Here is a 26,513-nt window from a genome sequence, read left to right as displayed (position 1 = left end):
GGTTTGTTAACTGACTGAAAAGAGATTCTCTGTGACGATGAGTGGGAATGGTTGTGAAGCCATTCTCTTTGTTATGTTTCCATTATTAGGAAATGCTTGAGAATTCCTTAAGGTAGAATGTGGGTAATATTTAAATGATCTGGCATAGGGGTTTTTATGTTATACTATAAATTTTTACTTTTTTTCAATACACTTGTATTATTTTGGGTTCAGACAAACCCTTAGTTTTGCAAGTTAGACCATTGTCTGGGCGTGAGACCTGCTGAGAGGAATCAACAGAAGAGGCTCCCCTTATATTACTGTGCAGACTCTGGGGAATGTGTGTGTGTGTGTGTGTGTGTGTTCTGCCTTCAGGGAAACAGGACTCATAGGTTGCAGGGGAAGAGCATTTTGGGATTGTACAAGAATTAGTATGTGGTACTTAAGGGAAGGCCCAAAGGCAATGGAAGGGTGATATCAAGACGGATTGGGGAGGAGTAAATGGGATGAAATGCCCAGTTATGTTTCTGGTCAGTACACTTATCTGGCCATGCCCTGAGCCTGATCAACACAGTCTGTCTTCTCTTATCAAATGCCTTAACTAGTCTTCTTAGATGAGGAGGTTCTCTATTTTGCATGTGTGCATAGTGGTCTAAATGCCAGCAGAAGGTATCATGGAATTATAGGGGCTCTTGAGCCTGAGGTCTCAGCAACTGGAGTGTCTTCCAGTTGTGTGAGTGTGTGTAATAGCTAGTAAAATTCAAGCTGGACTAGCCAGAAAGTAGGATGAGAGGCTTGGGAGCCAGATATTGGAGAGATGGTAAGTCTGGGGCAGTTACTGGAGAGACCAGAGGGGTCTCAGAGAGAGCTATTGAAAAGGCCATAAGTCCAGATGAGACACTGGAGTGACCTATTTGTTTGTGCATGTCTTTGTGAGGCAACTGGAAGACCAGGGGATCCAGGTGCCAGCTACTGGATAGACTGAGTGTCTAAGGCCAGTTACTGGAGGAACCCAGTGTGTGTGTGTTTGCATGTACACATGCATGAGGTCTGAGTACCAACAGCTGGAGTGGGGCTGCAGGCCTTGAGAGTTCTCATGCCCAGTTGCCAGGAATGGGGCTTGCTATTGGAGGGATTCATATTGTGCATATGTATGTATTTTCCATTAATGAGCTTTCATCCTGATCACCCAGAGAGAGGAATAGGCCATTGGTGCTGTTTGCGAGTGTGCTGCTGTATTTTTCTGTATTGCTCTGTGTGGCTGGCTTTGTATGCATGTATTGTGTGCAAGTGTACCTATTTGAAATACACGCTCACTTAGTCATGCTACTTTTTTGACCTGGCACTGTGGTAGCCTTGCCTGTACTGACCTACCAGCTTCAGCACCTCCTAAAAGAAGACTCAGAAGAGACCTTATCACTCTCTACAACTACCTGAGGGGTGGTTGTAGTCAGGTGGGGGTTGGTCTCTTTTTCCAGGCAGCAACTGACAGAACAAGAGGACACAGTCTCAGGCTGCACCAAGGGAAATTTAAGTTGGATGTTAGGAAAAAGGTTTTTACTGAAAGAGTGATAAAATTCTGGAATCATCTGCCCGGGGAGGTGGTGGAGTCACTGTCCCTGGATGTGTTTAAAAAAAGATTGGATGTGGCACTCAGTGCCATGGTTTAGTTGAGGTGGTGTTAGGGCATGGGTTGGACTCGGTGATCTTGGAGGTCTCTTCCAGCCTGGTGATTCTGTAATAGAGTGTACCTTTTAAATAAAATAGCCAGTTTCCACCTAGCTTTATGTAAAGGTAAGAGTTTACGAGGAAAAATGAGTTATACTATTTGTTAAAGAAGAGTTCAGACCCTGGGTTCTGAGGCAGAGTCAGTTTATTTCAGCTCGAGCTGGGTGCCTCCAGAGAGTGACTCTGAACAAAAATCCTTGGGCCTTTATACTCTTGTAGTCTGTGCACCATATTTTCATGTGCATTGCGTGCACCCCTTGGTCCAATGGTGATTTATGGTCTGGGATCTTCTAGCACCTCATTGGATTCTTTCTCCATGTCCACGTAGGCAGGCCATTAGCTGCTCTTACCTTCAAGTTTGGGTCAGCCTTTGGGTCCTCTTCTCAGTACCAGGGTCTCAACCCCTTACATGAAGGTATCCAGTCTTTCTCTATTTCCTCCCCTGCTTAGCCATTCATGCTAACAGAGTTCATTTAAAGTTCACCTATGCCAAGTTTTGAGCAGGGCCTACTCGTGCTAAGCTGTGAGCAAGTTACAATTGAACTTAAACCTACACAATTAATTTCTAATATTCTATAAGTAAACTTATTTTAAACCCCAACAATCCCTCCCTTTGGTTTTGTTCAGCATACCTGCTAATATTTTAGGCAGAGCTCCTAGAATTTCTCAAAGTGCCTATTCATTTTCAATATTTTCATATATAATATTAATGTAAGTGATAGACATAACAAAATCAAACCCAACAAGACTATCATGGGATGCAACATGAAGTTATCAATTTCTGTGGCTGTCAGCGACCAGCTTTCTTATGAGTGAATGATGAATCCAGGAATCTTTTAATGCAACTTTAATTGCATAATAAGTACACAGTAATACAGTGTAAGGACCTTCCCATTTCAGTTCAAATTTATTCTTTCTCTGATAATTTTTTACCCATACTTGATCTCCAGGTTGAATATCATATATTTCGAGTGGCACTCCCTGATACCAATAAGCTTGTCACCTGTAAGCTTCAAAGGTTTGTTGCACATACAATATCTATTGTGTCACTCATTCATCTCCATCTAATAGGCTGGTCCTTACCATGATATAAGTCCCAGGCATTACTAAATGTCTTCCAAACAATATTTCTGCCAGACATAGTCCTATGGGTTGCTTGGGTACATTTCTTATGTTCCATAAAACTAGATTTAGAGCCTCTGGCCATTTTAATCCTGTGTGCATGCGTACTTTGGCTAAGTTTTCTGTGATTGTCCTATTCATCCTCTCTGCTTTCCCTGATGATTGGGATTGGTAAGGAGTATATAATTGTTGTAAAATCCCCAATGCCTTAAATATTTGAATGCATATAGCTGCTCCAAAATTTCAGCCTCTATCTGAATCTATTACTTCTGTTACTCTATACCTCGGAATGATTTCCTTCAGTAAAATTTTTTCTATGGTTCCTGAATCTTCCTTTTGGGTAGGAAAAGCTTCCACCCACCCCATTAATTGCTCCACTATCACCAACAAATGCTTATATGCTAATGATGATGGCATGTCTGCATAATCATGTACTGAAAAGGAAAGTATGCCGGGAGTTGTACACCCTTATGTATGCTCTGGGGTCTTGGTAACAATTAATTGCGGACAAGTTTTACATCCCCCCACAATCCTTTTTGCAGCAGCATAAATTCCCAGTGCTGCCCATATTCATGGCACTTGGTTTGTGATGTTTTCAGCACCACTGTGAGATTCATCGTGGAACCATCTAACAATGACCAATAAATACTTTTTTCAGTAAAACAGGCTTTCCTCCTATTGTCCACACTCCATCTGTCTTGGACAGCTTCTCACTTTTCCCAGTTTCTTTTCTCCTCCAGTCTTACCTCTTTAGATAATTCAGTTATACCTGGTAAGTTAAGTCCTTCCAGATTTGGAGTCACAAGCATACAAAGCCGTACCTGCTGTCTGGCTGCTGCTTTTGCTGTGTCATTGGCCAGGGCATTTCCTTGGGTGACTGGACTGTCTTCCAGGGTATGGGCTGCACAGTGTATCACTGATATTTTCTCTGGCAAATGTATAGCTTCCAGCAGTTTCCTCATCTCTTTTCCATTTGCCACTTCTTTTCCTGCTGTAGTTAGAAATTCTTTCTCCTTCCATAGCATCCCTACAGTATGACACACTCAAAAAGCATATAGTGACTCAGTATAAATATTCACTCACCTGGTTTTACCTTGTTTAGCTGCTTGTATAAGGGCTATCAGTTCTGCACCTTGTGCACTTATTTCTGCTAGTGAGGCTTCAGACTCTCGTACACCTCCACAACTATGTATCCTATCACACACTTTCCATCCTGGTAATATGAGGATCCATCCACATACAGGTTTGAATCAAGGTTTAACTTAGGTTCATCTTTTAAATCCTCCCATGGTTTGCTTGGTGTCATAATGACTCTTCTACAGTCCTGGTGTGGAGTACCATCTTCTGGCAACAGCAAGAATGTAGCAGGGTTCAAGGGATTACAATGCCTTAAAATTATATTGTCTGCCATCAGCAAAATAAGCTCGTACATGTGAGCTCTTTGTGGTGATAGGGCCTGAGTTGCATATTAACTCAACAATATTTCCACCTCATGTGGCATGAGTACATACAGCTAATGTCCTAAAATCCAAGAACGGCTCTTTTCTACCATCTCAGCTGCTGTTACTATAGCCCTAGTAAACTGAGGAGTACCAGATACAATAGGATCTAACTTAGCTGAATAATATGCTACAGTCCTCTGATGTGGTCTGAGTTGCTGTGTATTTACTCCACTAGCTACTTCCTTTCTCTCATGTCTATGCAAATAAAAAAGCTTAATATAGTCTGGCAAATCTAATGCCAGTGCAATCATTAAAGCTTTCTTGACAGTTCCAAATGCTTGGTTTCTTTCTGGGCCCCATGTCAAAGGTTCCAATTCTTCCTACTTTGTGGCTTCAGTTAAGGGTTTAATTAACTCTCCCCGCCCCAGAATCCATGGTCTACAGAATCCTACTTGTCCTAAATAAAACCCTTAACTGCTTTTTTGTCACTGGCTGGGATAAATTTATGAACACTTGAATTCTGTCTGGATTTATTAACCTCTGCCCTTCTTTTAGAATGAATCCCAAATACTTCTGTTTGACACAGTTGTAATTTAGATAGAAATGCAGTATCCTTTCTCAGACAATTCTGTACATAACTGGTATATACTGTACACTTATCTTTTGAATTACTATCAATAAATCATCCACATATTGTACTAACACTGAATCTCTGGGTAGTTGTACATCTTCCAAATCTGTTTTTGATATTTGTGAAAATATAGTTGGTGCTCCTGCAAAGTCTTGAGATAACCTTGTCCCAAGTTAACTGTTTCCCTTCCCAAGTGAAAGCAACCAGTAGCTGGCTTTCTTCTTCCATTGAAATACTAAAAAATGCAGCAGTTAAATCTATGACCACAAATACCCTTTCCCAGTGTGGAATTTGTAATAAAATGGTTGATGGATCTGGTACCACTGGATGTAGCACTATCACATACGCATTAATTTTTCTTAGGTCCTGTATAAATCTATATCCTGAACTACCCTCTTCATCGATTCTGGTTGTGGTAACTGGTAATAATGGGGTATAAGGGGATTCACATTCCCTTAGAATACTGTTTCTTAAAACCACATCAATTAGGTTTTGAATACTTGGATGTGCTTCCCTAGGGTTAGAATACTGCTTTACTGCAGGTGGAACACCCCCCTTGGTTTTTATCTGCACTGGTTATGCTGACTGCAATAGTCCCCTATCTGTGCTTGTCTGGCTCCACAATAACTTTGGGACTTTCCTCAATTCTGAGGGTATTCCAAAAGCATTTCTGGTTATACCTGTTTTCAGTTTTTCTTTTATCATATTAATTCCCATAGCATCTAAATCCATTCCTTCTGGTGCCAACCTTATTTCTACATCCAAAGCCTGTAACAGATCCCTTCCCAAGAGACACATGACTGAGTCCTCAGCTATTACAAATCTTTCCCATGTGCTCTTACTTTCAAATCCTCTGCTTCTATCCTGAAAAAATTTTGCCAACACTGTTGCAAATAAATTCACTTTCTGTTCCTTCCTTCTTTTCACTTTCCATTCTTCCACCTTTTTCCTTTTTTTCCTTCCATCATATACAAATGTGGACACACTCAGTATTTTTTTTACATTTACACTTTTACCATACTAGATTTCAGCTAAGTTCTTTTTACTTGTAGATCACAAAAGCTGAGAATAAAGCATATGACCCTCTATATATATATATGTTTAAACTTGAAACAACTCTAAACACCTTTGCTACTTCCCCAAGCTAAGTCCTTGGGGGACCACAGATAATGGTGCTAACTCATGGGTAGTATTTGGTAGACCTGTGGGTTGCATAGAGGTGGAATTAGGCACCGCTTGCAGGGACATAGGGTACAGTCCTGCAGTTTGTGGCAGTGGCAGAGAAAAGAGCAGAAGCAAGCAAGGTGGCAGAAGCAGGAAATAAAGCAGCTGTGATTTGCAGGGGGGAGGAGAACCAAAAGCCAGAGGAGTGGCTAAAACAAAGCAGTTGCAGTGTTGTAGTGGGTTGGCCTTGGCTGAGTGCCAGGTGCCCAGTAAGCTGCTCTATCATTCCCCTTTCCCATCGGGACAGGGGAGAGAATAAGATGGAAAACGACCAGTGGGTGAGATAAGGCAGTGTTTTTGCCGTGAAAGGAAAGAAATAAGTGAGAGTCTGCACACGCATAAGCTAAGAAAAAGAGTCAGTGTCTACTTCCCATAAGCAAGTGATGGTCAGACACCTCCTGGGAAGCAGGGCTTCAGCACACATAATGGTTCCTCTGGGAGGAAGAGTCACGAATGCCCCCCTTTATCCTCTCTCCCTTAGCTTTTATAACTGAGCTGACATCATATGGTATGGAAAATCCCTTTGGTTGATTTGGGTCAGCTGGCCTGGTTGTGTCCCCTCCCAGGATCTTGCCCAGTCCCACCCCTTTGATGGGGGAAGGTATGTCAGAGGGACAGCGCTGCTCAGCAGTAGCCAAAACAGTGGTCTGGTATCAGCACCCTTCCAGCTACTAATGCAAAGCACAGCACAGTGAGGGCTGTGAGCTTTACTTCAGTCAGACCCAATAAAATCTCCACCCCTTATTCCATTCCATTTGCATCATACTCAGATCCCAAATAATCTATATATCTTCCAACTCTTCCATTATATGTATTTCTCATTACTGGAATCCTTTCTTACCCACACATACAGCTTCAACTACATCCTTAAACCATCTCTATACCCAAACATACATTCTTTTCATTAACTATTATCGCCTGTCCTTTTACATCCCCCTCCCCCCCCCCCCAGGTCTCCATTCCAGCAGGATGAGGGGTCAGGACAGGAGAAGTAGTGCACTTGATGGTTGGGCACCGACACCATCCCGGCTCATCATCACATTCTCCTTGCTCCTCACAAAATTCCTTCTTTTACAGTTCATGTCACTCCTGCTACTTTACCTCCTGCAATATACAACTTACACCGTAAATTATTCTTACCCCAAGGTCAAATCTCTTTGAGGCCCACAGTGGGTCTCCCTATCCTTCCGCATTACCCACCAAGTACACCCAGGTTCTTGGGCAAAGGCAATCCCATGAATGGGTTTGCCCTTTCCTGTCACTGTTGGGGTGGACTCAACACATACACATAGAGGAACAACGACTCAGTCCAAGGGAAGAAAAGAGCTACATTATTTCTACAGAGCTTCTTTTATACTATTTCACAGCATGCGCACCATGTGTCCATTGGCTCCTAACTTACTACATTTCAAACTCATTGGCTACCTATAGTTAGCGCACTATCTTTGCAATAACAGCCTCCTTCAAACAGGTGCAAATTGCTTCCTGAGTTATTTTTGTTTCTTGCTCATGTTGATGCTAAGATTCTCATGGGAACGAGCGGATTGTATCTGTTCCGTGTCTGTGAGTTGAGGCAGGCTAGTTGTCAGTTCCCACACTTTCCCATGGGGGAAGAAATCCACACTGACTTCCCCAGCCACTTCTCTATGTGTAATGCAGGGACCTTATCTCCTCCCACAGTGTGTAGGGGTTTCGTTTGGGCAGCCCCAGGGCAGTTAGCAGATCCCCTAGTGTTGACTAGCCAAGTGGCTTCTGCTAAGTTCGCATTCCAGTGCTTCCATGTCCCATTACCTAATGCCCTTAACATAATTTTCAGCAGCCCACTATATCTTTCAATCTTCCCAGAGGCCTGTGGATGATAGGGAATGTGATATATCCACTTAATGCCATGTCTCTTTGCCCAGGAGCCTATAAGATTATTTTGAAAATGAGTTCCGTTGTCTGACTCTATTCTCTCTTGGGTTCCATGTCGTTTCAAAATGTGTCTTTCAAGACCTGAGATCGTGTTCTGGGCGATGGCATGGTTTACTGGGTACGTTTCCAGTCAGCCAGTTGTTGCCTCTACCATAGTGAGGATATAACACTTGCCTTGGCGTGTTCGTAGCAATGGCCCAATGTAATCAATTTCCCAGGCTTCACCGTACTGGAAACCCAGCCACTGCCCTCTATTCCAAGGAGGCTTTACTAGTGTGGCTCACTTGATGGCAGCACATGTTTCACACTGGTGGATAACTTGTGTAATGGCCTCCATGGTCAGGTAAACCCCTTGATCATGAGCCCATCTGTATGTAGCAACCCTTCTGAGATCCCCTGATGTTTCATGGGCCCATCGGGCTATAAACAGTTCACCCTTTCTTTCCCAATCTAGGTCCACCTGAGCTATCCCAATTTTGGTGGCTTTATCTACCCGTTCATTCTTTTGATATTCCTTAGTGGCACGACTTCTGAGCACATGCACATCTACATGATGTACTTTCAGAGTCGTGTTTTCTACCCACACAGCAATGTCCTGCCACAATGCAGCAGCCCAGATGGGTTTACCCCAGCATTGTCAATTGGTCTTCCATTGCTGCAGCCACCCCCATAGGGCATTGGCCACTGTTACAAATGAAAATGAGTCAATCGAAAATTTAGCTGCAAAATTTTTATATAAAGAAGATTACAAAATAGCAATGATTATATATATTAATTAAAATTCAGAATTTAGAATATAAGGCTGGAGGCAATAAGCAAAACAGCGTTGGGTGTGTCTGGGAGTCTCCGCTCCACCGACAAGCACACCTTTGGTTTAAACTCCTCCTTTTTATACATTTTTTGATTCGTTTCTCAGAAATTCCCACTCCCCTGAATTCCTGGTTTTTATGTCATGCTCTGTCTTCTGCGCTTGTGTTCCACTGTTGCTGGGGTCTGTTGCTGGGGGTCGTAAAGGGGATGGTCCTTTGCACTTGCGTCTTGCTGTTACTAGGGGTTCTAAAAACTACAGAGCAAGCAAAAGCTAGGAAAAAAAAGAGGGATGGGCTAAAAAGCAGTTACAGCACAATTTCTATAACTCAGCTACAGAAACCTCATTTAATTTTTCTTTCTCTTTTCTTTTTAAAATACTTTTACAACATTTGTGATTAGAAATAACCTATGTAACATTTGATGACATTTGTAGTTGGAAATATTCAATGTAACATCTGTGGTACACATATTTGAGTCTGGTATCTTTCCGTGCCTTACAAGAAAATCGTCTCAGTGTCTCGGTTTATTTCTTACAAGGACAACTCCACTCCTTACTGCAGTCCCCCCTGCCAATTGTGTCTAGGGCTATCATGCACTCATCACATCCACATCTAAAACAACTTGTTGCTTGACATGAGTTACACTTGCAATTATCACAGCCACCATCCAGGAATAAGGATAGAGATACAGTACGGGCCACTTTTCTGGCTCAGCAATCTCTAGGACTAGTGGAATCGCTTTCACTTCCGCAAATAGGCTTGATTCACCTTCCCCTTCAGCAGCCTCAATGACTCGTTGTGTGGGACTCCACACAGCAGCTTTCCACCTCCAATGGTTTCCTATCACACAGCAGGATCCATCAGTAAATAGAGCATAGCCTTTTTCATTTTCTGGTAACTCCTTATATGGTGGTGCCTCTTGGGCACGACTCACCTTCTCAGGCAATGCTCCAAAATCTCTTCTAGGACTCCTGGGAAACTGGGTTTTCCCATTTGGTTTCATTGTGTAATTAATGCTATCCACTTACTCCATGTAGGCTGGTTGTGTGATGTGTTGAGGGGTGTTTCCTTTGAACATCCAGTGCAGGACGGGAAATTGTGGTGCCAAGAGGAGACACGCTTCTGTCCCAACAACTTCTGAGGCAGCTCGAATCCCCTCATAAGCTGCTAATATCTCTTTTTCAGTTGGAGTATAGTGGGCTTCTGATCCTCAGTAACTCCGTCTCCAAAACCATAATGGTCAAACTCAGGTTTCTCCTGAGGTCCTTTGCCAGAGGCTCCAGGTGAGGCCCTGCTCCCCAGCTGCTGTGTAGAGTATATTTTGCACGGCTAGTCCTGTCTGAACAGGTCCAAGAGCTACCTCATGAGCTATTTCCTGTTTGATCTGCTCAAAGGCCTTTTGTTGCTCAAGACTCCACTCAAAATGGTTCTTCTTCTGGGTCACTCGATAGAGGGGGTTCACAAGTTTACTATACCCTGGAATGTGTATTCTCCAGAACCCCACAAGGCCCAGAAAAGCTTGTGTTTCCTTCTTATTAGCTGGTGAAGACGTAGTTGCAATTTTGTCAACTACCTCTGTAGGCACATGACAGCGTCCATCCTGCCATTTTATTCCCAAGAACTGTATCTCCTGGGCAGCTCCCTTTGCCTTACTTTGATTTATGGCAAGCCCAGCTTTCAGAAGAATTTGGATTATTTTCTTTCCTTTCTCAAAAACTTCTTCTGCTGTATTGCCACACACAATGATATCATCAATATACTGTAGGTGTTCTGGAGCTCCACCCTGTTCCAGTGCAGTCTGGATCATGACATAACGACGAGAGGGAACTCACGGCAGTCTCAATATGAGATATAGAGTAAGTTCCATTTTATTTCACCAAACGAGAGAGTTATATACTGTTACAGATGCTACTAATTATAGCTACACACACATCTGCAGTCTGTTCTCACACATTCAGGGATCCTCCTGGTAACTCCCTTTTTCTTTCTCATAACACTTCTGACTCCCTATTCTTTCCCATGACATTCTTCTCACAGAACATTCTCAGGTAAACAAGTCACTGTAGCTTGTTAGGATTTTACTGAGGCCTGAGTATGCTGAGGCCCTGCTTAGATGTATTCAGTTAGCATAAGTTTTGCTGGAAAACTGCATTTTCCAACAGTTCCCCCGTTTCGCTTGTGAGAACAGACATTGTCTGTTATCAGATTAATTTGCTTTGCTATATGTAATTCTTATTATTAGAATTGTTATAAATTTACTTAAGGAAATTTCACTAGTTATTTAGATATGTTGCCATGGTCTAGGAACTGTCGTTGCTGAAAACATTCACTTCACAGGTAAAGCTTGGAGAACCTTTTCCGGACAAGGACTCCAAGTTTACTTGGAAGAAGGTTTAGCTTTTATGAACTCAATTTGGCAAATGAAAATTATTTGATCACATTTTGGTGCAGAACACTTGGGACTCATGGCATGTTTCCCAGCTAGTTAGAACCAAAGCTTGGCCAGAGCTTAGGTGCTAAGTAGAAGGGTTTTCTTAGAACATCTTATAAACAAGCTTTGATTAATATCAATAAGGAGAGTGTCTTAACATGTTACTATTTTTGTAGATAGCTATATGAGGTGAGATGAAATATTTGAAAACAGTAGATATTATTATTTGACTTTAACTAAGGAAGATGAAACTGCAAAGCTTTTGTGAATAATAATATAAACTAACAAATTTAAAGCTTAAAATTAATATCACTGAAAATGAATAAGGCTTAATCTTAATAAATCTGCTTTTAAACTAACAAATAGGACTTAACTATAATGGAATTTAAAATTGATATCACTTTAACAACTTAACTCTAACAAAATTTAAAACTTAACAGAATTTAAAATTAACATCACTTAATATTACTTAACAGAATTTACAACTTAATAGAATTTAAATTCACTATTACTTAACTTTAACAGAATCTATGCTTAACCAAAAGTACTTAACAGGTAGTTTAGACTATTTAGTATAACTTCACTCACAGGTTTTCATTCACACATTAAAACTCTCAAGAAATCAAAATCACACTCTCATCAGTCACAGGCTTTATCTACACATTAAAGCATTCGACACACTCTCAGTAGGCCTACAATATTCACACATACACACAAACTCTATTTTAAGTAATGCTTTAGCAAAATTCAACTTTCGTTCAAGGCTTTAGTATTCAAGGTGTTATTTTTTATCAGGATAATATCTTGTTACAATGCTTCTTTATTAGCAAAACGCTGGAAATAGGTTTTGGTCTCGGTGTCAGTGCAGCCAGGCTGAAGGAAGAGCCGATCTGCTCCATTTGCTTGGACATTTTCAGGGAGTTTCAGTTGCTGAAGCTGCAGCAGGTGGTGAAGGCTTGCCAGGACAAGTGCTTACAGAAAAAGCCAAGCTCAGAGACATTTCCCTGAAACTCTGGAAAAGCTGAAAAGTCATGAAACTCCACCGAATCAGCCATAGCAAGGCTGTGCTGCTGGTCAACACGTGGCAATGGGTGTTTCACCCTGCAAAGCGAATAATTAGAGGTTTTGGAGAGAACAGCTGGAGAATGTGTTCAAAGATTTGTATCTGTAGCTGGAGAGCGCAGCGGGACCGCTGCCGCCATGGGGAACGACATGGACGTGATTCCCGAGCGGGAGATGAAGGATCTCCAGTTCAGAGCACTGAAGAAGATTCGCATCTTTGAAACTCTTAAAAGTTCTCCATGACTACAAAAGAAACAACTCCATTCTGTATCAGACTGCTGTTTCTGCTGGCAATGCTGTTGGTTAGTTCTGGTTCGCTGCTGAAGCTGTCAATCATTTCCTCATCCTTGGGGAGGAGTAGAGTTTAGAGTTTCACCATAGACATCACAGCTGGGCAGTGTAGGAGGCGTGGATGGCTCGCGGCTCCGCCCATCGGGGCACCCTCCGGGACCTCTGCTGTCGCCGTCATTCGGCCGGAAACCACGGTTGGAGCAACTTCCGCCACAGGTCTGCTTGTGTGCCATGCCGGCGGTGCGCAGTGAAGGGTAGGGGCCGCCGCTGCTGCTCGGCTACTAGTCGCTTTCTGTTTGTTCTTTTTGTTTTTACAAGCTTCTGTGCTGTGAGTATCTCTGTTGCAGCGGGAACACCAAACTTTTTCGTTACAGTTCTTTCGTATGTGTTTTTCATTCCCACATCGATAACATCGGGATGATTTCTGGTTACTCTGTTTCTTTACCCGCGATATTTGAGCTCTCTCTAACATTGTATTCAGTTGTTCTGGCAAAAGTTCAACAGTGACTCTCTCAAACAAAGCAGCTAAGATTTTCGTTGCAAAGTTGCACCCTCCCCTTGGTAGCGCTGGCAGCGAGGGAGAGCTACTATTCTCCCCCCCCCTCCCTGGCGGGGGGGGTTTCCCCAGCTGCGCGGCTGCCGAAGTTCCCCGCATAGCAAAAGCAGCACAGTAACTCACAGGTTTCTCTCTGCTCCATGCAGCTGTTATCTCCTGTGCCGTCAGCCACACAAGATTCTGCTCCGTGGCATGCTTCTGTAAGCAGGCTACGACTTTACTCCATGGTTTACCAATCTTTCTTGCAATCTTATCACACTCCAAAAGTAAAGTAGCTCCATAATTCAACCATTGTCCTACATCGAATACCGTAATAGGATTTGTAAAAAATCCATAGGCTTGTCCCACTGCCATCAGGCCAGCCAAATGTGACAGGCTGCTTTTGCTAAGTCCGTGCTTTTCTAAAAAGCATAACAATAGAAATTGGGCTACCTCTGTTTCCATTATGGTCCAGCTGGTTTTCAGGGTCCTGGTCGCCGCCGTCCACATTCTGCTGGAGCTCGCGGTCGCCACAGTATGTGCAGTTCACCGAAGTGTAGCCCCCACGGTAGGCAGGTCCTATTCGGCCTGTGCCGCTGGATTTCCCCCGATTCGGGCGAAGATCTTGACACACCGTCGCTGCACAGCTTTGGTGCCTCTCCGTTCCCGCCGCTCTCAGAAGCAGGGTCGTAAAACTCTGCTGTTGGTGTCCGTAGTCGTCGGGGTCACCATTTGACATAACGACGAGAGGGAACTCACGGCAGTCTCAATATGAGATATAGAGTAAGCTCCATTTTATTTCACCAAACGAGAGAGTTATATACTGTTACAGATGCTACTAATTATAGCTACACACACATCTGCAGTCTGTTCTCACACATTCAGGGATCCTCCTGGTAACTCCCTTTTTCTTTCTCATAACACTTCTGACTCCCTATTCTTTCCCATGACATTCTTCTCACAGAACATTCTCAGGTAAACAAGTCACTGTAGCTTGTTAGGATTTTACTGAGGCCTGAGTATGCTGAGGCCCTGCTTAGATGTATTCAGTTAGCATAAGTTTTGCTGGAAAACTGTGTTTTCCAACAGGATCAGTCCATGGCACATGGTGGGGCTGTGTTTCCATCCCTGGGGCTGTCAGTTCCAGGTGTGTTGAGCACCCCTCCAGGTGAAAGCAAATTGTAGCCTGCACTCTGCTGCCAGAGGGACTGAGAAAAATGCATTAGCGATGTCAGTTGTGGCATACCATTTGGCTGCTTTTGTCTCTAAATCATATTGGAGGTCCAACATGTCTGGTACAGCAGCACTTAGAGGTAGCATGACTTCATTCAGGCCCCGATAGTCTACTGTCAGTCTCCTTTCCCCATTTGACTTCCACACTGGCCATATGGGACTGCTGAAGGGCAAGTGGGTTCTGCTGATTACTCCTTGGCTCTCCAGTCGATGAATTAGTTCATGTATGGGAGTTACAGAGTCTCAGTTTGTATGATACTGCCGCCAGTGCACTGTCCTGGTAGCAACTGCCACTTTTTGGTCTTCAAATTACAGCAATCCTACAGTGAAGGGATCTTCTGAGGGGCCAGGCAGAATGGATAACTGTTTGATCTTCTTTCTATTCACTGTAGCTACACCAGAAGCCCATCAATACCCTGTTGGATCCTTTAAGTACCCTCTTTTGAGTTAGTCGATTCCAAGGATACAAGGGGCCTCTGGGCCAGTCACAATGGGGTTCTTTTCCCATTTGTCCCCTGTTAAGCTCACCTCAGCCTCTATTACAAACAACTTCTGGCATCCCGCTGTTACTTCAGAGATCCAGAGAGGTTCTGCACTCCTGTGCCTTGATGGCATCAGTGTACAGTGAGCACCGGTATCTACTAAAGCCTTATACTTCTGTGGATCTTATGTGCCAGGCCATTGAATTCACACAGTCCAGTATACTCAGTCATCCCTTTCCTCCTCCTGGCCAAAGGCAGGGACCCTTTATTCCTGGTCGGAGTATTCACTACCTCACCTTTGCAATGCCAGATCAGAAGTTCCCTCGCCAGGGTTGTCGGAAATGGATTTAGTTCTTTTATGTCTGGGAGATCGCTGATTTTCTTCTGGTCTCTCTGCAGCAACTACACTGACAGTCTTTTTGGGTGGCCCCTTCTTAATAGCTCTCTTCCCTCCCACTTCACAGACACGGGCTTCCAGCTTAGAGGTGGGTTCATCGTCCCACTTCCTCATGTCCTCCCCCTGGTCACGCAGAAAGAACCAGAGTTCCTTACGATGCCTTAAAGCTGGTAAAAATAAGAGGCAGACACAGCACTATAGGGAAAAAAGGGTATTACCTTGGTTTTAATAGGATCCCAGGTGCACTCTCGTCAAAGGTGGAATCACGCCGAGGAGCACACCCCGTGTACAACGCGTATACTATTTTATGGACCTCACAAATTAGCATATCTACCTAAAATCCTCCAATAAGAAACTTAACAAATGAGGTAATTGTCCCCCTATTCTAATTACCCCCCCCCAAGTGAGACTACAGCCTAGTTTACAAAAACATGTTCCAGAGGGGAGGCTCTGTCCAAGGTTGGAGCCTCTAGTTTTGAGGTTGTAGGGATGTTTCGTCTTCCTCCCCAGAGAACTCCCAAACTAAGGTAAATATCAGACTACAAGGGTTATAAACATGTAGGGCTAAGGTACAAGGAGTGTTTGTGAAGGGTACAAGGAAAGGGAAAGGGTATAAAACTGTATAAAAAGAAAGGACAAAAAACCATCAGGAATCACTTACGTGGCCTGCGCTTATGGCTTCCCTTCCCTCTGACTGGGTCGGAGAGGAGTGATCTTTTGGGCTGCCCCTAAAAGCTGGGGTGCTGGCTCGTAGGGGTGAGGAAGTACCCAGAGTTTCTTCTACATTTTGGAGCCAGGATGACGCCATCTCTACAGTTGGTGTATCCATTTGCGGGTAATACAGTGCTACCAAGTGGCTGGAATATGATGCAGGGGCACTTTGAACCACCTTCTTCCACATGGCCAATGTGCAAGGGACATCCTCTGGATCTTTAGAGATGCTGTCATTTTTTTAGATCGCTATAAATGACTTCCAGCACTGCTAATTCTCTCAGGTACTGAATACCTTTGTATGCAGTGGTCCATTGCCCTGGGGATTTCACAAGATCTTCCTTAATTGGATATTTTGCCCTCACGCTTGAGAGAAGCCATTTCCAAAGGCTGCAAATTGCTCCTTCCTTTCCAATTCCTCTTTCAATTTCCCGATCTTTAGCAAGGGATCCCAGCTGTTGAGCTTCATGACCTTCTAACTGCTGACTGTTGGCCCCATTATCCCAGCATCGCAGCAGCCGTGCAGAAATCTGTTCACCTGGCTGGCGGCTGTAATCTTTTCACAAGTCTCAAAGTTCTGATGAGGTCAGGGACTGAGTAACTTCAGTTTCCTGTTTGACTTGCCTCACTCCCTTTGATGTCTTTGCTGAAAGGCCTGCCTCTTGATTTAATTCCTCCTTTCCTACTGTTACTTCCTCTCCTCCTTCTTCCTCTTCTTCTTCCTCCCTTACTAATCGGTGGTATGGGCCTGAAACTTGCCTCGTCCATTTTTTTGTTTTAACTACTGGGGCAATTACTGTAGTTGCTGTGGTTTGAGTCCCTGTCTTAGCCATAGTTGTTGTGGTTTGTGTCCCTGCCTCAGCCGTAATTTCCTCAAACAGTTTGGGTTCCTGCCTCAACTACAGTCCTCTGGGAGTATTGAACAGAGGCTAGGTAGGCCCAGGCAAGGCCCCAGTATAGGGTGAGAAGCTGCTCACATTACTGAGTATAAACAAGACATCTTGAGTGTAAACAAGACACCCTTTTTTCAGTGGATGGGCCAGTTTTTTAGGGTTGTTTACCTCTTCGGGAGTAATGTCCCAGGCAATGGGAGGTGTTAACCACCCTATGAACCTGCCCAAATCCCTCCACACACCTTTCCACCCAGGAACTGGGTGCCTCAGGGCAGGATGATGACAAATTCCATTAATTCCATAGCTTAACAATGGTATTGGCTAATATTATTAACAGTATCGGACAGCTTATATAAGGATTAGCACTAACCGTGGGAGTCTGCAGTAAAAAATCATTCATATTCAAAGTCACCCTAGGCAGGGAGAAAGGGATATATTCATCCATAGTCATTGTTTGTTTCAAGATATTCCCAAACTCAGCAAAATAAACATAAGCAGTGTGGCTGCTGAATGCCGTGTGCCGCACAGGAGCTTACTACTTAAGAACTACTATTGACAATTACTAGAGCATGTGTGGTGGTTTTGATTGGCCCAAAACATCAGTGAAGTGTTTTTAACATCTAGGAGAAATTTGGACCCCTCAGAAGCTGTTGTAGTAGGCATGGGGAGGTGTCTGAGGGGTGGGGTGTGGCACAAAGATGGCTCCTGTGTGTCCTGAGTGCAAGTTCTGGAAGTTTTTACATCAAGTCCAGCAGAGCCAATCTCTGATGGCTCTGAAGGTGATGGACATGCTGCCGGCCAAGTTTGGGCCAATTGGAGGTGCTGGTTACGCCTCTGTGAAAACATATTTAAGAAAAATTCAAAACAAAGCAGACACGCACTTCTTTCATTTTGTAGTTGGAGGAGGAGGAGGTGGAGGTGAAAATATGTGAGGGAGAACAGCATGGAGATTGCCAAGGTCAGTGAAAAACGGGGGAGAAAGAGGTGCTCCAGTGCTTCCGGCACCGGAGCTGAAACTTTCTGCTAGCCGTGGTGGAAGCTATGGGGGGAGCAAGAAGTTTCTCCTGCAGCCCATGGAGTCCATAAGGATGCAGAAATCCACCCACAGCTCACTCCAGAGGAGCAGGTGGATGCCTGGAAAAGACTGTGAACCAGTGGGAGTCTCATCTAAGAGTTAAAACTGCAAAAGGCCTTGACTGGGAGAGAAAGGCCTTGCTCCTGGCATGGAAGCAGCCTGGCCTCAGCTCGGGAGAGTCTGCACAGCACCTTATGGACAAAAGAACTCATGTTGCAGCAGAATTCGGGCGGGATGTTGCTCATGAGATTGGACCCACACCAAAGAAGTTCCCAGAGGACTGTCTCTCGTGGGAAGGACCCCTGACTAAGTAGAGAACCTCTTTTCCTGATTGGAATGACCAGAGGATCCCTCAACCTGCCCCCTGTCTGTTGCTGGTTTGGAAAGAGAGAAAGGGGGGGGGGGGTGAGTGCAGAGACTGCTTCTTAAGAGGGTGGGGGTGAGAGCAGAAAACTGTCTGGAGAGAGTGAGCAAGTAGAGATAAAGAGTATTTGTAGTAGAAGAATTGTGGTGATGAGTAAATTTGAGAATCTGCTCTGTGGACTGAAAAGAGACCCCACACCCTGCCCCCCCACCCGGCTTGTTGACTGTAAAGGAGGAAAGGGGGTGAATACTATAGGTTCGTAAGAGGGAGGGGGGAGTGAACAAAAACTGTATGAAAAGTTTATTTTTGCCTGCATTTATCCTCCAACTCTGTTAGGTAATTAAACACTTTTTGCAACTTCAAGCTTGGAGCCTGGTTGCCCTCTTTTCGTGCGTCCTCCTGGCAATGTCCTTATCGGAAACCCATGACAGCATGCAATACACATATAACAGCCCTTATCTTGTCTCACGTTCAGGCACCAAAAAGACTGTTGCAGATTGACCTTGGCTGAGTGCCAGGTGCCCAGTAAGCTGCTCTATCATTCCCCTTCCCATCGGGACAGGGGAGAGAATAAGATGGAAAACGACCAGTGGGTGAGATAAGGCAGTGTTATTGCAGTGAAAGGAAAGAAATAAGTGAGAGTCTGTACACGCATAAGCTAAGAAAAAGAGTCAGTGTCTACTTCCCATAAGCGAGTGATGGTCAGACACCTCCTGGGAAGCAGGGCTTCAGCACGCATAATGGTTCCTCTGGGAGGAAGAGTCACGAATGCCCCCCTTTATCCTCTCTCCCTTAGCTTTTATAACTGAGCTGACATCATATGGTATGGAAAATCCCTTTGGTTGATTTGGGTCAGCTGGCCTGGTTGTGTCCCCTCCCAGGATCTTGCCCAGTCCCACCCCTTTGATGGGGGAAGGTATGTCAGAGGGACAGCGCTGCTCAGCAGTAGCCAAAACAGTGGTCTGGTATCAGCACCCTTCCAGCTACTAATGCAAAGCACAGCACAGTGAGGGCTGTGAGCTTTACTTCAGTCAGACCCAATACAAGTGTAGAGAGGAATGTCCAACCTGGTGTCTGATACAGGTTCTGGGATTGTAAAGACAACTAAGAATTTGAGGGTTGAGATAAGGAGAGAGAGAGACCATAGAAAGGTTTGGGTCAATAAAAATAAACATTTTCCTTCTGCGCAAAGCGTATATGGCAATACTATAAAGCTGTTCAATGACTCAACTTCCAAAAGAATAAACAGACAACATGAGTTTTACGCTAGCAAACAACATTGCTCTTCCTGAATGTTAGAAAACTAAGTCTGATGGTGCTGGTGAACCATCACTTTTCTCCCCATCCTTGTTTTTACCATAGGTGAGCTTGTATTACAGGTAAAATCGCTGTAGATGCACTGTGCTCTCACAGCAAATCTATGTTAAATATTGTAATTTAAAATGACTCAGTGACACCAGCACTTCATATGTTGATATTGGTGCCATAGCTGAACCAGTGTTTAACAATACGAGGAGCTAATCTCTGGCTAAATGAATCATCTTCTAATAGTAAACCCTCAAGCTAAAATGTAGTCAATCTATCTAGACCTCAGGCTTGGCATTTTAAAGCTTAACTTCACGTAAGCAGCTCACATTTTTGCAAAAGGTAGCTGGAGGGTTTTGATCTTGTACCCTTATAAGCACCCAAGATGACCTTACACCACGGGGACTTAAACAGAAGTAACATAAGTTCTTAATATGATTTTCCTGGAAAATTGTATTACCTTATTTGCCTAGTTAACTCCTTGAAAATGGCAGGAACAGTGAGAAAACCATATGCTTCTACATAATACAAATAATAAAGCATCCTAATGGCTTAGTATGTAGAGTCTGTGGCTCACTGCCAGCAATTCTTTTTCAGAAACACCAAAACTGGGAAGTCTGCTCGGAACTTCTTTGCTGTTCTGTCAAAAAGTATAATTTCTATAGAGAGTCCTAGATATGCACATCCCTATTCTTTAATAGACCTATTGCAATGCTTTCTGCCCTTTGCTAGGACAGCATACCAATGTTTGTGCCCATTCAGCATTTTAAAGTTTATGTCTAACAAGCATCTTTTCCCAGAAACACTCTAGGAACTGAAAAACAATACAACTGTCACCATTCAGAATTTCACCTTCCCCATTCAGAAATACTAGATTGTGCATTGACTTACAGAAGAAGTGAGCCAACTAGGCTCATAAACACAAACGTGGGTGAAGCTGAAAGTCACTAGTGCTTCTTATTAATTTCCAGCAGTCTCACATGAGTTTTTATACTGATCCAAGTCTCTCAAAATTCAAGGCCATGACTAAAGCTCCTCCAGTAACCTCTCAGTAGCATATATTTCACAGCATTTCAAGGCTGCTAAGCACTAAAATAATTGATCAGGTGTGGCAGGTTGACCTTGGCTGGCCACCAAGTGCCCACCAAGCGCTCTCACTCTCCCCCTCCTCAACAGGACATGGGGAGGAAATAAGATGGAAAAGCTCATGGGTCAAGATAAAGACACGGAGGTTGCTTACCAGTGATTTTCAGGGGCAAAACAGACTCTTACATGGGGAAAATTAATTTATTGCAAATTAAAATAGTGTAAGATAGTAAAGAACAAAGACAAAACTAAAAACACATTCCCCCTCCACCCTTCCCAGGCTCAATTTCACTCATGATTCTTGTACCTCCTTCCCCCACAAGAAGTGCAGGCAGATGGGGAATAAGGGGTTGCAGTCAGTTCAAAACACTTCATCTCTGCTGCTAATTCTTCCTCACACTCTTCCCCTGCTCCAGAGTGGGGGGTCCCTCACACAGGATTCAGTCCTTCACAAAACTGCTCCAGCATGGGTCCTTTTCCACAGGGTACAGTCCTTCAGGAACAGACGGCTCTAGCACGGGTCACCCATTGGCCACAGATCCTGCCGGAAAAACCTGCTCCTACATAGGCTATTTCTCCACAGGCTGCAATTCCTGCCAGAAGCCTGTTCTGGTGCCTGGCTCTCCACAGGCTGCAGGGCTGCTCTGATGTGGTCCATCAAGGGCTGCAGGGGAACATCTGCTCCAGAGCCTGGAGTAACTCATCCCCCTGCTTCTTCTTCACTGACTTTGGTGTCTGCAGGGTTGTTCCTCTCACATTTTTCTCTCTTCCTTCACAGCTGCTGCACAGTGCTTTTTACCCTTTCTTAAATATTTTATCACAGAGGCATCACCAGCACTGCTGATTGGATCAGCTTTGACCAGTCTGTCTTGGAGCCAGCTGGAATTTGCTCTGTCTGACATGGGGGCAGCTTCTGGTGTCTTGTCACAGAAGCCACCTCTGCAGCCCCCCTGCCCACCCCCCCAAAGATCCTGGCAAGTATTCTTACAGACTTATGCAATTGCACACTAATTTCGCTAGATGTCCAAGCTATCCCTGACATCCATCTACTTGATTCATTGCCCCATCACAACCCAGAACTTGAACAAGGTTTCAAGCACAGATTACCACAGAATCACAGAATAGTTTGGGTTGGAAGGGACCTTAAAGATCATCTAGTTCCAACCCCCCTGCCATGGACAGGGATGTCAGTCACTAGATCAGATTACTCAGGGCCCCATCCAACCTGGCCTTGAACACTTCCAGGGATGGAGTATCCACAGCCTCTCTGGGCAACTAGTTCCAGTGCCTCACCACCCCCTGAGTAAAGAATTTCTTCTTAACATCTAATCTAAACCTGCCCTCTGTCAGTTTAAAACTGTTCCCCCTTATCCTATCGCTATCTATCCATGTAAAAAGTCGCTCTCTCTCTTTCTAGAAGCCCCCTTCACGTACTGGAAGGCCTCAATGAGGTCTTTCCAGAGCCTTCTCCAGGCTGAACAGCCCCAACTCTCAGCCTGTCTTCATAGAAGAGATGCTCCAGCCTTCAGATCATCTTCGTGGCCTCCTCTGGACCCGCTCTAACAGGTCCACGTCTTTCTTGTGCTGAGGACCCCAGACCTGGACACAGTACTCCAGGTGGGGTTTCATGAGGGCAGAGTAGAGGGGGAGAATCCCCTCCCTCGACCTGCTGGCCACACCTCTCTTGATGCAGCCCAGGATGTCATTGGCTTTCTGGGCTGTGAGTGCACACTGTTGGCTCATGTCCAGGTCTCCCTGGATGGCATCCCATCCTTCTGTTGTGTCAACTGCACCACTCAGCTTTGTGTCATCTGCAAACTTTCTGAGGATGCATTCTTTCTCACTGTCTATGTCATTGATGAAGATATTGAAGGGCCCCGGTCCCAAGACAGAGCCCTGAGGGACACCACTTGTCACCAGCCTCCACCTGGACATAGAGCCATTGACCACAACTCTCTGGCTGCATCCATCCAGCCAATTCCTTATCCACCGAGTAGTCCACTCTTCAAATTCCTGTCTCTCCAATTGGGAGATAAGGATGTCGTGTAGGACCATGTCAAAGGCCTTACAGAATTCTAGGTAGATGGCATTGCTTGGTCTTCCCTTGTCGACCATTGCAGTCACTCCATCATAAAAGGTCACCAGATATTGGTCAGGTACAATTTGCCCTTAGTGAAGCCATGCTGGCTGTCTTGGATCCCCTCCTTGCCTTGCATGTGCCTTAACATTGCTTCCATGAGGATCTGCTCCATGATCTTCCCAGGCATACCCAGAGGTGAGGCTCGCAGGTCTGCAGGTCCCCGGATCTTCCTTTCTCCCCTCTTTAAAAATAGGAGTGATGGTTCCCTTTTTCCAGTCACCGGGAACTTTTGCCTGACTGCCATGACTTTTCAAAAATGATGGAGAGTGGCTTGGCAAGAACATCAGCCAGTTCTCTCACAACCTTGTGATGCATCTCATCAGGCCCCATAAACTTGTGGCTATTCAGCTTCATCAAGTGGTCTCAAACCTGCTCTTTGCTTACAGTGGGAGGGCCTTTGCTACTCCAACCCCCACCTAGAGGTTCAGGGACTTGAGAGACAGGAGAAACCTGACTGCCAGTGAAGACTGAGGTGAAGAATTATCAATTGCAACCAGTTCTTCCTTCTCATTTATTGGGGGGGGGTGTACACTCCTTGGCCTTTCTTTTCTGACCTCTGTATTTTTAGAATTCCTTCTTTTTATTCTTAACCTCCCTTGCTAAGTTCCATTCCATCTGTGCCTTAGCTTTCCTGACCCCATTCCTATTCATCCAAACCCTGTCCCTGTACTCTCCCCAGGTCACCTGTCCCTGCTCCTACTGGCTGTGCATTTCCTTCTAACTCCTCACTTTGAGGAGCAGATCCTTGCTCAGCCATGCCAGTTTCCAGCCTGCCTTGCTCAATTTCCTACAGACTGGGATAGGGAGCTCTTGCACTCTTAAGTAAAGTGGCCTTAAAGAGTTGCGAGCTCTGGTCAACCCCTCTGTCCTTAAGGACAGTTACCCAGGGTATCTCATTCACCAACTCCTTAAACAGCTGGAAGTTCTCTCTTGCAAAGTTCAGGGTCTTGATTTTGATCCTCGCCAGGCTCATGCTCCTTGAGATCACAAACTCAACCAGGGCACGGTCGCTACAGCCCAGGCGTCCTCCAGTCTTAACCTCTTTAATGGGCTCATCTGCAGTGGTGAGCACCAGGTCCAGTAATGAATGCCTCACCTCTGGTTGGTTTGTCTAATACCTGGACCAGGAAGTTGTCCTCTACACACTCCAGGAGTCTCCTGGATTGCTTACAGCCAGCTGTATTGCTTTCCCAGCAAATGTCCAGGTGGTTGAAATCTGAAATCCTCCATCAGGATGAGAGCTTACAAGTGCAATGCTTCCTGTAGCTGAAACAAGAAAGCCTTGTCGACAGGATCCCCCTGATCAGTCAGCCTCTAGTAGACCCCCACCACCAGGTATCCTTTGTTGGCCTGGTCCTTGATTTTTACCCACATACTCTCAACCTTTCTATGCCCATCTTTGGCTTACCAACAGGACTGAAGTAGGTATCTCCTTCCCACATTGATTCTAGTTTAAAGTTCTCTTGATTAGTCCCACCAGCTTAAGCCCATAGACCCATTTTTCCCATCCAGGACGGGTGGATCCCATCAGGCCCCAGCATACGTTGTCGTCAATGGTTTAAAACCCCAAAGTTTTGGTACAGGCACCAGTCTTGGAGCCAGGTATTGATATCCTGGGCTTGCCTGTTTCTTCCAAAGTCTCCTTCCATTACTGGAAGGATTGAGGAAAACACTACCTGTGCTCCTGAACTTTTTAGCATTCTTCCCTGGGCTCTCAAAGTCTGTTTTGATTGACCTCACTTTTTTTTTTTTGCGACATCATTTGTACATTGTTGAAAGAGCGGGAATGGATAGTAGCCTGAAGGTTGAATTAGGCTCTTCAATCTTGTGGCAACGTCCCTAATTCAGGCCCCAGGAAGGCAGCAAGCTTCCCTGAAAAGAGGGTCTGGTCTACAAACAGGTGCTTCTGCTCCACATGGGAGGGAATCAATGACCATAACTTGATGTTGTTTCTTCTTGGAGCTGGTCTTAATACAGGTTTTGTTGCGAGGGCTTGGTCTCTCTGACCTTGACAAAACTGCTTGCACAGGTTCCTCCTCTTTCTCATTATGAGCTTCATTTACCGTACCCATGGCCTTGTACCTGTTCCATAAGGGTATGTGAGAGAGTAATTTAGAGGGTAAGGAGGTTACTTTCTCTTACTGCTCCATGCTGTAACTTTCTTCTACCTTTCCTTATCCATTGTGATACTGCCTTCCTCCTGGCACAAAGCAGATCCTGGACCTGCCTCCATAGTGGCCATGTCGAGTTGGCTTCTATACATCATAGATGGCAGAGTACAGCTCCAGTGATGAATCTCCCTCTTAGACTCTCGAATATGGGCTTCCCATGGTTTCACCTCCTCTTTTCAGCATCCATCTTCTCTGGCGTGGGGTCCTCCATGGGCTGCAGGTGGATGTTTGCTCCCCTATTAACCTCCATGGGCTGCAGGGGCACAGCTGCTTCACCATGGTCTGCACCATGGACTGCAGGGGAATTTCAGCTCTGGCACCTGGAGCTCCTCCTCCCCGTCCTTCTCCACTGACCTTGATGGCTGCCGAGGTGTTCCTCTCATATATTCTCACTCCGCTCTTCTCTGGATGCAATCTGCTTCAGCACAATAGCTTTTTTTTTCTTTCCTAAATATGTTATCCCAGAGGTGCTACTACCACTGCTGATTGGCTCACCCTGAACCAACAGCTGTTCCGTCCTGGAGCTGGGTTGCATTGCCTTCATTAGACATAGGAGAAGCTTCTAGCAGCTTCTCACAGAAGCCGTCCCTGTAGCCCCCTTCCCCCCCCCCCCAGTACCAAAACCTGGCCATACAAAACCAATATATGATGATGTTTGAAGACAAAATTATATTAATGGAAAGATAAGACTACTTGGAGATAAAACAATGTCTCTTGATTATAAATCCTATCATTTTACACTAAATTTGTAATTCTATTAGGTATGATAAAAACTTTTATTGTATATTTTGCTTGCAGTTTATGACTTCTGTTATCTTTGAAATGTTTAGAAATGTTCAATGTGATAATTTTGAGAAGATACCTATTTTTTTTCTTAAATGCAGAGATCCATATGTCTGAATACAGACATATCTGTGTGCTGTAGGAGGAAGTGCTTTGTTAATAATTATTTAACTTAGAGAAAACTAGACTATAATAGTAAAGAGACTAATGAGGCCAAGTATTTTCCTTCTGATTCTTGCATGTAAACACTCAACCATCACCATCATTAAGTTCCAGACAACTGAGACACTCAACATACAGAGATACCTTACCGTCTCTCCTTCCTTGCTTATCCCTTCTGAAGAGTTTATAGCCATTGTGCAGCTCTGGTTGTATGTCATTCCATTGTGTTTATTTGATTGCAACTATGTCATACTTTTCCAGGTGCACAGTTGCTTCTGTTTCCTCCCATTTGTTGTCCATGCTGTGTGCATTGGAATAGATGCACTTTGCTTGAGCTATTGATCCTGCCACCTTTTGGGGGGAGAAGCTCCAATTCCTATGTGAACAGCTGTTCTCAGGCACTTCCATGGTTTCTACCACATTGGCAACCCTTATATTTTGCTGTCACGGGGATCTCCACCCCCTATCCCCTCTGAGATGGCTAGGGTGTTGTGTGCATTACACAGGGACATTTCCAGTGTGCTCCAGTGTACTCAGCACATC

General features: G+C 44.6%; 2 protein-coding genes and 1 long non-coding RNA gene across 5 annotated transcripts in view; 2 read left to right on the top strand and 1 right to left on the bottom strand.

Annotated features, from left to right (window-relative positions):
* Window positions 1-26,513, top strand: part of LOC146425500 (uncharacterized) — an 865,580-nt gene that overhangs the window by 45,724 nt on the left and 793,343 nt on the right. The window lies entirely within an intron of this gene.
* Window positions 1-26,513, top strand: part of LOC146425513 (E3 ubiquitin-protein ligase KCMF1-like) — a 107,382-nt gene that overhangs the window by 25,150 nt on the left and 55,719 nt on the right. The window lies entirely within an intron of this gene.
* LOC146425515 (Friend virus susceptibility protein 1-like) lies at window positions 15,934-16,824 on the bottom strand. Its single transcript, XM_085041475.1, is given in 3 exon segments — window positions 15,934-15,992; window positions 15,995-16,232; window positions 16,234-16,824. Coding segments are annotated over 3 exon segments (888 nt in total).

This window comes from Lichenostomus cassidix, chromosome W, assembly GCF_008360975.1.
Source record: "Lichenostomus cassidix isolate B80296 chromosome W, HeHo_3.0, whole genome shotgun sequence".
Classification (NCBI taxonomy): Eukaryota; Metazoa; Chordata; class Aves; order Passeriformes; family Meliphagidae; genus Lichenostomus; species Lichenostomus cassidix.
The sequence above is the reverse complement of the archived record's forward strand: the minus strand, read 5'-3'. Positions and strand labels throughout refer to the sequence as shown.